The sequence below is a fragment of the Dermacentor variabilis genome, chromosome 9 (assembly GCF_050947875.1).
Source record: "Dermacentor variabilis isolate Ectoservices chromosome 9, ASM5094787v1, whole genome shotgun sequence".
Lineage (NCBI taxonomy): Eukaryota > Metazoa > Arthropoda > Arachnida > Ixodida > Ixodidae > Dermacentor > Dermacentor variabilis.
In genome coordinates, this window is record NC_134576.1 from 44,778,154 (window position 1) to 44,793,381 (window position 15,228).

The 15,228-nt window shown below is 46.2% G+C and overlaps 1 protein-coding gene across 1 annotated transcript in view; it reads left to right on the forward strand.

The window, feature by feature from the left end:
- LOC142592648 (multidrug resistance protein mrp-7-like) overlaps positions 1–15,228 on the forward strand; it is a 226,056-nt gene that overhangs the window by 13,003 nt on the left and 197,825 nt on the right. Inside the window, exons 2-3 of the mRNA XM_075704207.1 lie at positions 7,249–7,407; positions 13,205–13,339. Of these exons, the coding sequence (XP_075560322.1) occupies positions 7,249–7,407; positions 13,205–13,339 (294 nt within the window). The remainder of the gene's footprint in view (positions 1–7,248; positions 7,408–13,204; positions 13,340–15,228) is intronic.

Sequence of the window (15,228 nt, forward strand, 5' to 3'; positions counted from 1 at the left end):
TACTTTCCGTGCATCATGCTCCTATTTAGTTAATTTTTGAGCTCTTCCCCCTGTTTGACAAGCTCTTTCTTGAAAGCCTCCATTTTCTCCAGCCTAGCATCGACATCGCAGTGTGTGCCGATTGACTCGGTTCCGTCTCTATTCTAATCCGTCCCCTCATATGCCTTGTGGGACCCCTCGCACACTGCCTACTTTCCCGGCTTCTTGCCATGTATTGCACGGATTTTTCTAATGCAAATACTATAATACTATAATACTGGATTCTACGTGCCTTTTAGCAAAACCGATACGCACAGGATCCAAATCATCAAAAGGTCGCAAAGCAACTCTCACCACTGTTTCAAAAGCAATCAATGCCGCGGAGACGCAAGATACGACACACTCTCGCACACGCTCAACCAGGCGCCCACGCTCTCACTCTCCTACCAAAACACGCACAGTAAAACCACTAATAGCTATTACGCTTGCCACCTCCAAGCTACCATTTAAAGGCTACAAACACTCAACGTCCCACCCGGCTGCACGTGTTGAAGCATGTGGCGCGAAAGGGCGCTCTAACTATCCTGCAAAACCAAATGTACACGAAACATACCCGCGCACACGAAATACCAGAGACAAAAATATAAGAAGAAAAAGAAAACCACCCAATTACTATTAAGAGGCAAAAAAAATTGGCAAATCAAAAACAGAAGCAAGCTTAAAGCATGCGCAATAACTTATGATTTCATCGCCGCCACGGCCCCCCGAGAGGCACGTCCATTCGCCACAAAACCTCAAGCCAAACTCAACGTTTATAACCCTGTGCAGCGCCTCTCAACGCCTCTTATGGAAGACGCTGTGACCAGAGGCGCAGCGTCACGACAGCATCTCAAAGAGCTAGCTGTAACGATCGAACAATGCGAGAACGCTCCCCTTACCGCCGTGTCGCCATGCGGTACTGAACGGTAGTACCCTGCTAGCGTTACCACCATATTGTGCCACGGCGTGGTTGCAGGGGATTTATCGTGAAAGAATTCTGCCTTGGGGGGTCACAGTATAGGTGGGCGGACGGCTCGTAGGTTTGCGTGCGCTGGGTCCTCACCGCTCAGTTAGAGTTGAAGTGATAGACAGCACGAAGGTCACTTTGCTCGCTGTTCCTGCCTTGATTCTTCACGCCAGCGCTTTGGCAGCGAGTGTCCATGGTCACCAAGCGTGAAGTGTTCATTATTGACAGTGCGCGCTGACACCATGCTGGGTAAGCAAGCAATTGTGTCTAATGGGCCTCCCGTTCTGGCGGCTGCTGCGAATAGCGCCGCCGCACGAGCTCTGTCTTGAATACGATCAGCGATGCGGACAGTGTAGGCGTCTAGCTGTACCTAAGACCGGCAGCTTCCTGTGCGGAACAGCACGTATACGTTTGCACATCACCCGCGTTCGCGAAGTTAAACGTCACTGTAGCGTTTTTATTGCTCAGTTACAAAGTTGAAAACTTCATGCTTCAATGTTATCGCTTTAACCTTAAAATTTTCGACATTCTTTTGAATGAGCGAGAGAGAGAGATCATTTAATTGAAAGAAGGCAGAGAGGTCGGCCTGAGATAAGGTGCAATAGCCTGCTACTTTGCACAGGGGGCGGGGGAATGGGGACATAAAGATGTGATGAGGGATAATGATGACATAGCAAGAGGGAGGCGCAAAGGTGAAAGCGAGCTCAACACGCTGATGATAAACATTCACAAATTTCATCTATGAAGCCACAATCAGGCTTCGCCTCAAGTCTGTAGTCACCAATTTGAGTGAACTTAAATATAGAGGCGTTAGGACGAAGCTGGTGTGGACCTCCCTGCGTGAACAGCACAAGTGCCAAACAAAATCTTTATAGCATATAAAGAGCTGCGATAGGCGGCTCTAGCACAGCGAGCACTTGTAGGGCACTTTTAGCGGCCGGAGTCTCGAGACCACCGAGAATCACGCGCATTGATTCTATTAGATGCTTCAGCATTTTTTGTACACTCTCCTTCTCATTGTGTTCATCTCCTTGCTTGCCCGTAGTGTCACCGGTTTCATTGGCCCTATAATTCTTGGCTTTATGGCGCAGAGGACCGCTAGTGCCCGCTAGTGCCCGCTGGCATGGCCGTGGGCCTAGAGGGCAGCAAAGGCCATTCCGTGTCTGTATCAGCCGGTGGAGGTGAATGTTTTCCGCACGCTCTCGTCGACCTTCAATTATCAGTAGACGCCGTTACCGTCCTCGATGTACGCACAGGCGCGCATCGCTGTGCCTGTGCCAAAGACGCCGAAGTGACCAAGTTGGTCCCTTTGGCGAACAGATTGAGCAGCCTCTTTACGTGAAGATTGGTCTCTTGCCATTTTTCGAAGAATACGAACCTCCTGTTTCATATTCGGGCATTCCTTCGAAGTCGCTTCGTGAGAGCCAGTACAGTTGGGACATTCAAATGAGGACGCCTCACAGTCAGTGGTATCATGCTCTTCGCCGCAACGCGAGCAGGTGGCTTTGCTTCTACAAAGAGCGCTCACGTGTCCTATCTTGTGACATTTCCGGCACTGAATAGGCCTCGGAACGAATGGCCGTACTCGGTGTTTAACGTAGTCCACTTTGATAGACGCTGCTAATGTCGAAGAAGCAAACGTTAACTTGATACATCGGGAGTGCCCGAAGCGGTGAATCTCAAGAATGCGCACCGATGACCTCAAAAGACTCTTGAGGTCCGCATGCTTGATTTCAAGCTCCACGTCGGAAATTATTCCAGTGGTCTCCTTCCCGTGAGTAATAAAGGGGCGGACAGGGATTGCGATTAACTGTGGAATGGTTTTTAACTTCTCAAGTATTGCGGAATTTTTCACATCTATTGTCAGGATGTTCTTGCGAGCGTTGATCCTGATCTCGTTAATTTGCCCAGGGGCCACACTTCCAAAATATTCGGTTAGAAACTGCCTGCTGAGGAAGTTCATGCCGTGTGACGTAGAGAGCGACACCTAAGAAACCATGAAGGATTCTGGCTCACTCTGATGCGATGAAGTCGCCTCAGTCGACATACGGCGCATCTTCTTCATACGGCGGTCCATGACTACGGTGTACTCGCTGTCAGAGTCCATGGCTTCTGGCGTTGAGCTCTCCCAGAAATCGCGCTGGTCCGAGCTTCCAAAGGCACGTCGCCCAAAAATGAGCGATGAGGTAGACGACTGATCTTGTACAGGTGGTCGTGGGAACATCTTCTCGCTGACTGGCGGATTGGTACGGTTATTCCTGTTTTAAAGCAGGAGCCAACATCTTAGCCTAAGAATTATCGCCATATTTATGTATCTAGCATCTGCTCAAAGCGTAAGGAGCAAATTATTTATACTAATGTTGATGATAACTTCCCGTCAGCCATGAACTTCCACCACCCTAACCAAGTTGGTGTTCATGAAGGCTTGTGAAACTCAACTCGATCTCTTCGTCCACGACATTCAGTCTTTCCTCGACTGCAACATTACTGCAGATCTCCTGTGCTGGTAATTTTAAAAGCCCTTTCACAAAGTACCAAATTCTCGCCGTTTACTTAAACTTTCCTGCTTAAGCTTACTGTGTCTGAGCGGCCTAATTAAAAAGGCGCGTTCTGCAGCCGCTCGTCCTTTCTTAATTTTTCTAGTGCAGACGAACATCATGAAATATCGAGCCGTGAATGCTGATCAACATTATATTTTTCCTTTCCATGTATTTCGAAAGATGCTCCTTAGATAGGCGCTCCTAAGCTCCCGACTGGCGGATTGGTGTGGTTATTCCTGTTTTAAAGCAGGAGCCAATATCTTAGCTTAAGAATTATCGCCATATTTATGTATCTAGCATCTGATCAAAGCGTAAGGAGCAAATTATTTATTCTAATGTTGTTGATAACTTCCCGCCAGCTGTGAACTTCCACCACCCTAACCAACGTAGTATGCATGAAGACTTGTGAAACTCAACTCAATCTCTTCGTCCACGACATTCAGTCTTTCCTCGACTGCAACATTACTGCAGATCTCCTGTGCTGGTACTTTTAAAAGCCCTTTCACAAAGTACCGAATTCTCGATGTTTACTTAAACTTTCCTGCTTAAACTTACATGAGTTCGTTGTACGATGGATTCGAGCATTTGTAACTAACCGTGAAAAATTTGTCCACGTAAACTCTCATCACGCAGACTAATCTCCTCTTTGCCTTATCTGACGCAAAGCAAGGAACCATTATTGCGCCACTCCTCTGCCTAATATAAATAACTGACGTGCCACTTAACGTCTCCTCTTACACGCCTTTCTTCACCGATGATTGTGTTGTTTACCGCACTTTAAAGAGCTCAACGGACGCGTCCACTCCAGAACAACCTCCTTAAGGTACATTAATGACGAGAAATTTAGCTTGACATTGAACAAGCTCATTGGTTTTCCCCACGTGCCACCTTAGCTTCTCTTCGCGAACTTACTCCATCAACAGTCTCACTATAGCTTCAGCACATTCATTTAATTAACTTACTGTTCACATATTTCATGTTCCCAATTGGTTCAAGCATACCACCCGCCGTGGTTGCTTAATGCGTTTGGCGTAACGCTGCTAAGCACGAGTTCGCGGAATCAAATCCCGGCCGTGGCAGCCGCATTTCGTTGGGGCCGAAATGCAAAAGCACCCGTGTAGAGTGCATTTGGTGCACATAAATAGCACAGGTGGTCTAAATTATTCCGGAGTCTCCCACTATACCGCGCCTCATTGTGAGATTGTGGTCTTAGCATGTAAAACCCTACAATTAAATGTTTTTTTTCACTCATACCAACAACATAACCAATACATTGTACATGTGTACAATGTATGTATATGTATGTATGTATGTATGTAATGTATGTTCTATGTACATGGCTACTTACGTCGCAACTTTCGCTCTGCGCCTTCTCTTTCCCCCAAGATTTTTACAACTTTAATAATTATGCAGACTATTACTCCAGAACAGTGGCATAGCTTAGGGGAAACACTGGCAATGTGCCTCTCGCCTCGCCCGCCCTCCCCGCGAAATTTCTGTGTTAGTATGACACCTACCATGCCTGCCTCCCCACCCTCCCCCTGGCAGATTAATTACCACGCTCCCCCTCCCAGAAAAGTCATTCTGGCTACGCCACTGCACCAGAAGCTTGTTATCAATGAATCAAGATTTTGAGGCAAAGCCACCCGTCACGTCTCCAAGAGCCAACCTCGTCGCGACATGAATGGTCGTGACCTACATACGCTACCACCGTGGTCTACTGGTATTATATGATACTATAGAGAACCACATTGACAAAAGGATGAACCTATTAGCTATGGTAGTTGTTCGGTTTCTTCTGTACAAACGTAACCCGTTTAATGCGTCGAGGTGTCGCCTAGCACGCCAGCTGTTGGGGAACGCGTCTTAGAGGCGGCAACAGTCGAAACACATGCCAACAAGCAGCCGCAGATGAGTTTAAAATACGAAAGAAAGGGTGTTCATCGCGCGATTATAGCTTTAAAATAAAAGAACAGGAAGCCTAATTTCTGAAGCAGTCGTCTTGACGCTGGTCATCGAAGAAAGTGCCAAATTGTAGCGGCACGGTTGCAATGACTTGGCCACCTTTGTTTATCTATGCATTAGTGGCGGCTTTTGCATGTTGCGTGGTTGCTTTTGGAACCACGTGACGGCGTTTAATGAATGGGGGCGTTCGGTGAATAGGAAACCAAGTCGCAGCTCTGGTTTCCTAAAGCTGGCCAGATACCTTAACTTTGTATTCTATCGCACCCTTAGTCACAGCGTAAGCTGTTTCGTGTCTCAAATAAGAATAAAAACATATGTTCAAATGTTCCTGTGCAAAAATGCACTCCATATACTTCTCAAAAACAATGATTTGCTGTGCTTTTTGTTTTCTTCTTCTAGATGGAGAGAATATAGATTTTTCAGGAGCAACGACATAGACAGGAGGCTAGAGTGCGTACGAATACGACAAGCGCTCCGGCATGAATCGCCATTAACGTAGACTAACTAGCGCAAGCCGCCATGTCATTTCAATAGATAACATCTTGTTTATTGCTAATGCCATGGTTCCATTTCCACAGTTTCTTTAACTTATATATGCTCCCTGTTGCTCGCCATCTCGAGTTTGTGTGTTAGTGCCCTTCTCGTGAGTTTCTTTTCGTTTGTGTTACTCTTGTTATTTCATCCCTCATCACGAATAAGTCCTGAAGCAGCATGCCGTACCAGTTTTCAGGCTAAACTTTTCCACTTATCGTTATATTTTCTCTCACGCGCACGCAAGCAGGCGCTTTTTGTGGTGACCATACTAGTCGATCTATACACTCTTCTTGTAATTCAGTCCTACAACGCCAAAGTTTTACCCGTCGTGGTTGCTCAGTGGCTATGGTGTTAGGCTGCTGAGCACGAGGTCGCGGGATCGAATCCCGGCCTTGGCGGCCGTATATCGATGGGGGCGAAAACACCCGTGTACTTAGATTTAGGTGCATGTTAAGGAACCCCAGGTTGTCCAAATTTCCTTCACTACGGCATGCCTCATAATCAGAAAGTGGTTTTGGCACGTAAAACCCCATAATTTTTTTGCACAAGTTTTGTAAAGGACCGTGTTGCGTAAGCGCCGCAAGTAACGTGCTGGTGGGAGTTCAGGAGGCTATCGTGAAAAGGAGGATGTCTTAGATGATGCAGCACAAGATTTTTTTAGATTCCTTTCTTCAGAAGGTCGAAAATGCCAAAAATAATAATTTTGGTAAACCACGACCTTTTCTCTATAATTATAGTTTACGAAGATTTTCTTCTCCGTAACTGATTCACAACTTACGAGGTGCACAGCAAGGTTTAGGTTAAGGTGTGTTGGTTGCACATGATGACATGAAATCTACTGCTTAGTGAGACAAAATCAGAAAACCCGACAAATGACACGGGAATAAGCGTCTCTACCACTCCAACGTCTACAGGATAAATGATACTGTGAACTACATAGCTCTCTGTGGCCGTTTGTATACTCAGTGCGCACATTCAGGTGTGCGAGCAACTATTGCTATTTTTCTTTTGTTATGTCACTCTTTCCGCTTGTTTAGCCTCCTTCACTCAGTGCAAGATACAAAACTGCTTTTTTTTTTGCTTCTTCATTTGGCTCAAGTCAAGCTCAGCCTTACTGGGACACTGTTAAACGCACCTGACATATGGCTGGAATATAGTCGTTCAAGACGTAATTGACGCCGTCCCTCAAGGGGCCGGAGTTCTCATTCGCGCTTTGAAATGCAGGTGGCATCCACAGACGTGCCTTCAGTGGTGGCGACGCAGGGACTCACCTGCTTCAGTCTCGGTGCGGCCGTGCTGCTCGCGCGCCAGCAGGCGCGCCACAACAACTACCCGAGCGCCCCCGGTGGACCGCGGTTCACGCTGCTCGATGTCGCGCAGACGGTGAGTGAGCGCGATCGCATGCTGCCTTTCGCAGGTCGATGCATCAGTTTCATGTCCGCAGTGTCCTTGATACAGTGCATGGGTAGGGAATGTGCGCTAAAGCCTACCACGTTTACCACAACACGGATGAATCATTTCATACGTGAAGGAACTTGAGTCCCGCGTATTGTGTGACGAGTGTCCGCCCTTTCCTAAATGTCAACACATGCTTGCGTTCCATGATGAGGAGCGACGAGTATAAATAGAACGTCTAAGCGTCCACGCTGCCGTTCGCGTAGCGATCACGAACTAGGCCGTCACTATGCAGTCAAAAAGCGTTTGTGGCATCACTCTTTCTACGAGGTGCTTGGCTAGATCTCCACATTTCGCTATGGCGAAAATCTGTGACATCATTATTTTCGTTATTTTATGTTTTTTTTTCTTGTGCTTTGACAGAACAACTCTATCTCACGGACATCTCTGCCATGTACACGCGAAAGTGATGGATGGATTATAGGGGATCGGTGGCTTCCCGGGGCGTTAGACAAGCACGGCAAACTAGACAGACACAACGCTGAACTAACAGTTGAACTTTATTTTTCTGAGCGCTAGCGTAAATGGGCAGGAAAAGAAAGCTGAAGCGAGGCACGACAAAATGCAACCTGCGAAAACCGACACGCTGCATATGTCACTTATTCCGCGATAATAAATCACACAGCTTATTTGACAAAGAAAGCGAACCCACACTGACACACGGTTACCCTGCTTCGAAATGTTTCGGGATTGTATATTTTTCAATTCTATCTTTTCCTTTCGCTGTCAGAATCCCTTAATAAAAAAGCTTCCACTGGCCACAATCGGGACAATGCACCCCAAGGTGAACAATAACAACCCTTTTATATTATACGCTTGTTTTCGAGGACAACACAAGCAGTTGAGCAAGTTAGTTCAGCATTGGAGGAGTGTATGTGACATCAGGAGACAAGGAAGCAAGAACGCATTAGACACACGTATCGCGAGCGCTTTCTTTTTGTTTGTTAGGTGCATTTACACGCCTATGTTCCCGAGGACATTTCTGGGGCAACTCACTAGTTTCTCCTACAAATATATTTAACGGATGACAGGACGACGCTGTGTGAAAAGAGAGGAAGACGAAGAATGAAGGTAGTGTCCGGGCGACCATGTTTGTCTGCGTCCGCAACCTCCTGCTCTCGTCGCATATACTCACTGTTGCACGAAACCAATTATACTAAACTACGCCTTCGCCACCCCGCAGGAACTTGCCTTTGTACTTGGTAGTTCATCTTTGGCTAGGGCTTGAGGTCAACGCTCGTAACGTTGACTTGATGGCAAAAATGTCAGACTTCTTCAGGAGCGGTAAACACGACTGTCCCATTAAGTCGTTTGCCAGTGCACTTTACATTGCGGCGAATTTGATGCGGGTAGAAGAAAACTGCAACTACGTATTTTCCTTTATGCTACCGCGTTAGAATCTACACCACCTCTACAAGCTTTCCTATTCGACTTCTGCATTTTGTTTCACAGCAGCTTTCAGGAACAGGTGTGGGTGCCTGGCAGATGCGAAACGCTCAGTTTAACTCGTAAAAAAAAAAAGGGGGGGGGGGTGGCATAGAGCGAGCGCACAAGCAATGTTTCATTTCACTTATAACGAGCTGATTTCAATGGCAAAAAGATTCACCGATTATAACGATGCTCCCTAATGCGAATCTTGAGCGCAGCTGTTTAGGTGCTTTGAATTCGCGATATATTGCGGCAAAGAATTTGTCAGCAACAGGGTCCTCTCGGCGGCGGCACTGAGCAGCTCATTTAACAGCAGCGACAGGCGTAGCATTTCCACCGGTTTCGTCGTTGATTCTTCAGAAAGAAACCGTGAACATGGGCATGCGTGGCTCGCGCAGAGCGCAATCTCTAACGGCGCCGGCGCAGGCGAAGCAGCCCATGCGCAGTGGGTCCGAAGCCCACGGCATCACTTTGTTTCTATATATGGTACCGGTGGGCCCGCTCGCCGCATCTCTGGTCGCCGCCTCTGAGCACTTCTCGCGCGGCGCTCCGCTTTCCTCCTCCTGCGCTTTCCTCCTCCTGCGCTTTCCTCCTCACGCTCTCTACGCTGTCGCGGTCTTTCACCTCCCGCTGCGCTCCGCGTTCGCTCGAGGGGCTTTTTCGCTCGGTTGCCAGAAACGCCTAGCCACACGAACACTCAACACACGAAGGGCGCCTAAGAAGCAGGCATACAGCTCCTGTTCATGCCGTCAGAGAAGTCACAACTATGCACGAACGCCAAGAGATAAATAACCGTTGATCCAATCCCACGAAACATACACCCCACTCACAACGAAGGGCGGAGAAAAGTGAGAGCGAAGGCAATCCTTGACAACATCAAACGTAACGAAACGCAAGTCCTCTTCGTTGACGCGGCCAGCTATTGGAATCGAGGCGCCTACGCGGTCTCTGTGGTGGACGCCCATGGCTCACTCGTCAACGCAGCCACGGTAGTTACCAACTTCACTCACGAAGCAGGAGAAATGGCCATCGCGGTGGCCCTTCGGAGCTGCAAAGGAGCGTCAGTCATTTACTCGAACTCAAGAACAGCTATTAGAACCATCTCGTCGGCCCTCGTCTCTAGGAAAGCAGCTACGGTTATCAATACCATCTTCTTCCAAGAAACGGGAGGAGACAACCTCACGTCCCCACACATATCATGGTTCCGGGCCCACATGGGCAACATTTCCGGACCTCCTGACTGTAATCCGAACGAGCGAGCACACCAACTGGCGTGAGAGCTCGCATTCCGCGTCTGCGGTCCGCCCTCTCGCTTCAACCCAGCCTGGATGGACCTAGACAACAAAGACCCGCTCGTATCATACCACGAAATCACTTCAAATCATAGGTTATCACGAATAATTTTTCCTCCTCCTCACCCAAAGCTCAAAAAAGCACCGGCCGTCACTAACAGACAGTTGCAGACTACGACACACATCACACCAACAACACTAAGCAGGATCAATCGTGACCTTCCTACTGAATGCCCACAGTGCGGCCACGAATACAACTTTGACCACATGCTCTGGCTGTGCCTTGCCAACGCGAGCACGGACTTTCCCGACCAGTCTTCCTGGGACTCAGCGCTCAGAAGCACAGAGCTCATCGCTCAGCTCAAGGCTGTCCAGAGGGCCCGGGCCGTCGCCGAAGGACTCTGCCTACCGGCCCCGACCTCGGTGGAGCCGCCGGATTGCTTTCCCCTCAGGACCTAAATAAAGTTCTAACTCACTCACTCCTTGTCAGCCCACGGAGTTTAGACCCAACGTACAAATGACTGCCGAAACTCAAGATCTCAATATCTTAAGTGGTCGTCCTGTGGAGGTTCCGCGTTTAATTCAAGCGGGTGCAAGCTCTGACAGAGTAAGCTCACTGGCATAGCACGTGCGAATGGTCATGGCCACCGAGTATCAAATGTCTTCTTGTCATGTTGTCTAGTCTGAAAGCCATGACAATTCTTTCGCAGCATGGTTGCATTGTTTTTGTGTGCAGTCGGAGACAACCTAAAGGTCTAGAGCCTAATACATCAATGTCCAATTAGCAGGAAGATTTCGTAGAGAACCGGCCGATTACAGTCACTCATAGCTGTGACCCCATGTTGGTGTTTCTAGGAAACTTTGTTTTGGAGAGTGGTGGGACATAAAGAAGCTGCATGCGGTGTGGTACTGGTGTGGCCTGTGTTAAAGCTTTCAGTAGTATATATGGATATTAGGTAAAAGAGTGTGAGCGCCAATATCGTACGCTGCAACGCCGAAACCGGCGACGCTGTGGTTTGTAGGTTGGTGCGCTGGGCGAAAGTTTCGTTGCATCATTACTGACGTGCTCACATCGAAATGTTGTTGGCGTGCTGTATTTGTTATGCGCCCTGTCTGCCAGTATTCTGGGGCGCAGACCTCGTCAAGCCTGATGAATGGCTTTTTGTCTGTACCCACCAAGTGTCTTTGATACTGAAATAAATTGATTGATTGATTGATTGATTGATTGATTGATTGATTGATTGATTGATTGATTGATTGATTGATTGATTGATTATCGATCGAATTTTCGTAGCAGGCGCGTGCATTCATTTCTTTCTTTGTCTTCACAGCATGGTTGCTATGACGGAGGCCCTCTTTATAGCTGAACACCACCTATGAATATTACCGGGATAAGGCAACATGTGCGCTGTTTTACGCCAAGAGTATTTATGTAGACCGACTGTGGTGAAATAGGTGCAACGACAGAAGGTCACCGTTTATATATTTAACATACCCTCAGGGCCAAAGGGGAGTGGGTTGCACGTGGAACAATATATATATATTTATATATGAAATTCTAATCACACGATGCTAGCTAAGGCGTTCTTGAACAGTGGGTGATTTGTGATGGAGCTCACATGTGGAGGAAAGCGAATGAATTCTTGTGATGTGCGTGGTAAGAATGACCGGGAAAAAAGCGTCAGTTCTGTAAAAATTAAATTCGAACTTTTAGTGCGTAATCTGGGTGAGATGAAGCATAGTGAGGAGGTGATATAAACCCATTGTGAAGATGATGATGATGAAATATGGCGTGAAAAAGGCTCAACCGAAACAACTTAGGACGGTATGCAAGGAATGATAGGTCAAGACATGGTATCATGGAGGATACGCTTGCTGTTCTGTTTTAATCAAGAATGAATCGTGTAGAGTTATTTTGAACTATTTCTAGTGAGCGAATTAGGTTTTCGTGGCTTGCACACTAAACGGAGGCAGCATATTCTAGTTTCGAGTGAATGAGTGTTTTGTACATGTCTGATATTATAGATCAAGGTACGACGAAGGTGTACCAAAATTCGGCTAGCGTTCTCAATTATATAGAAAATACTGTGTACTCAACAGAGGTTTGATGTGATGTGAATGCCATTTGGTCGATGTGTATTTGTTGTATGTGTATGTGTATGTTGTTGATGTGTATGTGTGTGATGTGTATTTGTTCGAGAACACAGTCTCCATAGAAGTATTATTCATGTGGTAAATAGACGAAACTAATAATGTTCTAGATATGCGCATATGTTTGCATTTCCTTATGTATTAGCGGGCGCTTCTCTGGAAAGTCACACAAGAGATAGATACTGAGATTCTTTCCTTAGTACTTACGGCGCATTTAAAAATTAGTATGTGAAGGGTTATCTAGTAGGCCACCTTGCTTTTCCTCGCGTATAATTCCTGTATTTAAATTCCTGGAATGCAGTCTGCTGGAAAACTCATCGCAGCCGAGGGATAATTCGATGGAATCGGAACAGCCCTTGTAGAGGGCTTCGAGAATTCGTGATACGTTGGTGTCAGTTTGTGGTGTATCACACGCCAAGACCGCGTATCCACACTGCAAAAAATTGACAGTAATACGACGTAGTGGTATCTGGCATGACATCCATGGACTTCCAGAACATGCATTTCCTTTTCAGACCTTTTCAATCATAATTATGTAAAAGAACCTAAGCCTTCTTTATAAAGTCTTGAACAAGTTCCTGACATAGCCGACACCTACTGCTTGCGCCACGAGCACAGTGACAGTGAACATGACGGAAGCTTACTTGCACTTGCATAAATAGTTTCGCAAAAAAGATTAGCAGTTCGCGTATGGAACAATATCGACAAGATTTATAAACGTCAATTTTGTATATTCAGGCCTGTAACGCTTCATTCCCCATGTAACGTTCCCCATACGCTTCATTCCTCATGTAACATAGCTGCAAGTGTATTTCGCGAGAGCCACCCATGGGTCCTCAATTTTTCTCTTCCAGATTTTGGCGTTGTGCTCAGCGGTTCTCGCCTTCATGAAAGGCATTTACGTGCTGGAAGGCAAGTGGTCCCTCGAGTTCATGAACACGTCGACTCTGCGGTTGGCTACTTCGGCCTTTGCCATGGCGGCAACATTTGTGAGTACCGAATCGTAAGCGCACGTGATCACGGTCGGTCTGCGGTACGCTCTTTGCGGCACAGACATGCGGGGTGTTGCTGCGGCCTCTCGTCGAACTTCCGGGGCCGCTGCGAGCATGCCCTCTACCCCTCACCTCTCTCTCTCTCTCTCTCCCAGCTCTACGGGAGCTTCTGACCGGTTCGCTCGAAAGAGCATCAGTGCGCTGGTTTAAACACCTGGCGCATGCTGCTGAGCGCTACTCCTAAGGCTTAGACAAAAGTTAATGGCCGCGTCTTGTACAAACCCAACTATAAACGCGCAAGGCAATGTGTCTTTCTGTTTTCTACGACCTCAGGTGAGCATTATACGAAACGTATATAATAATAAGAAGAAGGAGAATAAGAATAATAATAATAATAATAATAATAATCTATTTATTTATTTATTTATTTCCCATCCCTACAGGGGTTCATGGAATGTGTGAGACTAAAAACAAGGAACGCTTGACGAAGGTCTCCAATCTTTCACAGCAGGCAACAGCAGGGAACATCATACGTTTACATTCGTGTTAGCAGATAGCTTATTCCAAATAGAAAGAATAACTGAAATACATTTCGAGACTTTTCATTTTGCCTCGTACATGTTATACGTACCTTTAAGAAACATGCAAATGGAGTTTGAACGCCTGCAGCAAGAGATAAAATAAAAGAAGAATGAAAATGGTCGAAATAATTTGGCGGAACAATAACTCTGCACGTATATTGGGAATTGTAGCATGTTTATTTATCTAGAGAGACATCGAGGGGGGGGGGGGGGGTCGATGGGCGACGTTAAGAAGCGGTTTCTTTTACGCTACAACCAATAATGTAACTGCGTAGATGCGCATTTCAAATGTCCTTAAGGGAAATGTTCGAGTTATTCAGTTAATTTAGAAGCTCGGGTAACTGGAACCTGATCATCTCGCAATTGTAATTTGTCCGTGCAGTCGGCATCGCCCAGACTGTCATCTGTTGGAGTGGATACGAAGATTTCAAAGGATGTAAAGACGCTAACTTGGATATAAACCCTAGCATTCTTGTTGTTATTTCCTATCATTGCGCAATAACCTGTAAGCATATAAATTTAATGTATCTATGATGTTCTGCTCATTAAGCGAGTGTCTGGTTCTATATCGGTAAGGTATATCATACACAATACGAAGAATTATTTTTTGTGCAACCGATGTCTATATGAAGTCTGTAGTGGTGGTGGTCGCTAACACTAATGTACAGTAATTTTGATAAGAGCAGAATAGGGAATTATACAGAAGCAACTTTATGCGACAGGGCATACCTGTGGCGTGTTACAAAACTTATAACTTGAAAGGATTTCATGGCAGTATGATTTATCTGTCGGCCCCAGAACATTTGTTCTGAAAAATGCACTCCCAGTAATTTAAAAGATTGTACAATTTCTATAATGTCTCCCTTGTACGATAGTATAGCAGTGATATCACATTGTTTTTATTTTTCGTGCGAAAACAGACTGCCTTAGGTTTGTTAAGATTAGTATTCAACACATTTGTGTCGCACCAAGCTATCAGTTTGTCGATAGATGTATTCACCTGTACTGCTAAGTTAATAAAGATATCGCCTTCAAAGAGTATAGTGGTATCGTCTGCAAATATTATGAAACGAGCATTACTATCAATGTTGACCGGATCATTAATATCGACATTAATATGCAATGGTCCGAGGATACTGTCTTGTGGTACACCACAACTCACAGCTTGCGTAGTTAACCTAAATTTGTCCATGAAAATAAACTGTTTTCGGGAAGAAAGGTATAATTTCACTAGTTGCAAAAGATAACCTCTTATTCATAGAAGTCAAGTTTTTCAAATAGTGTGCCATGATCTATTTTGTCAAA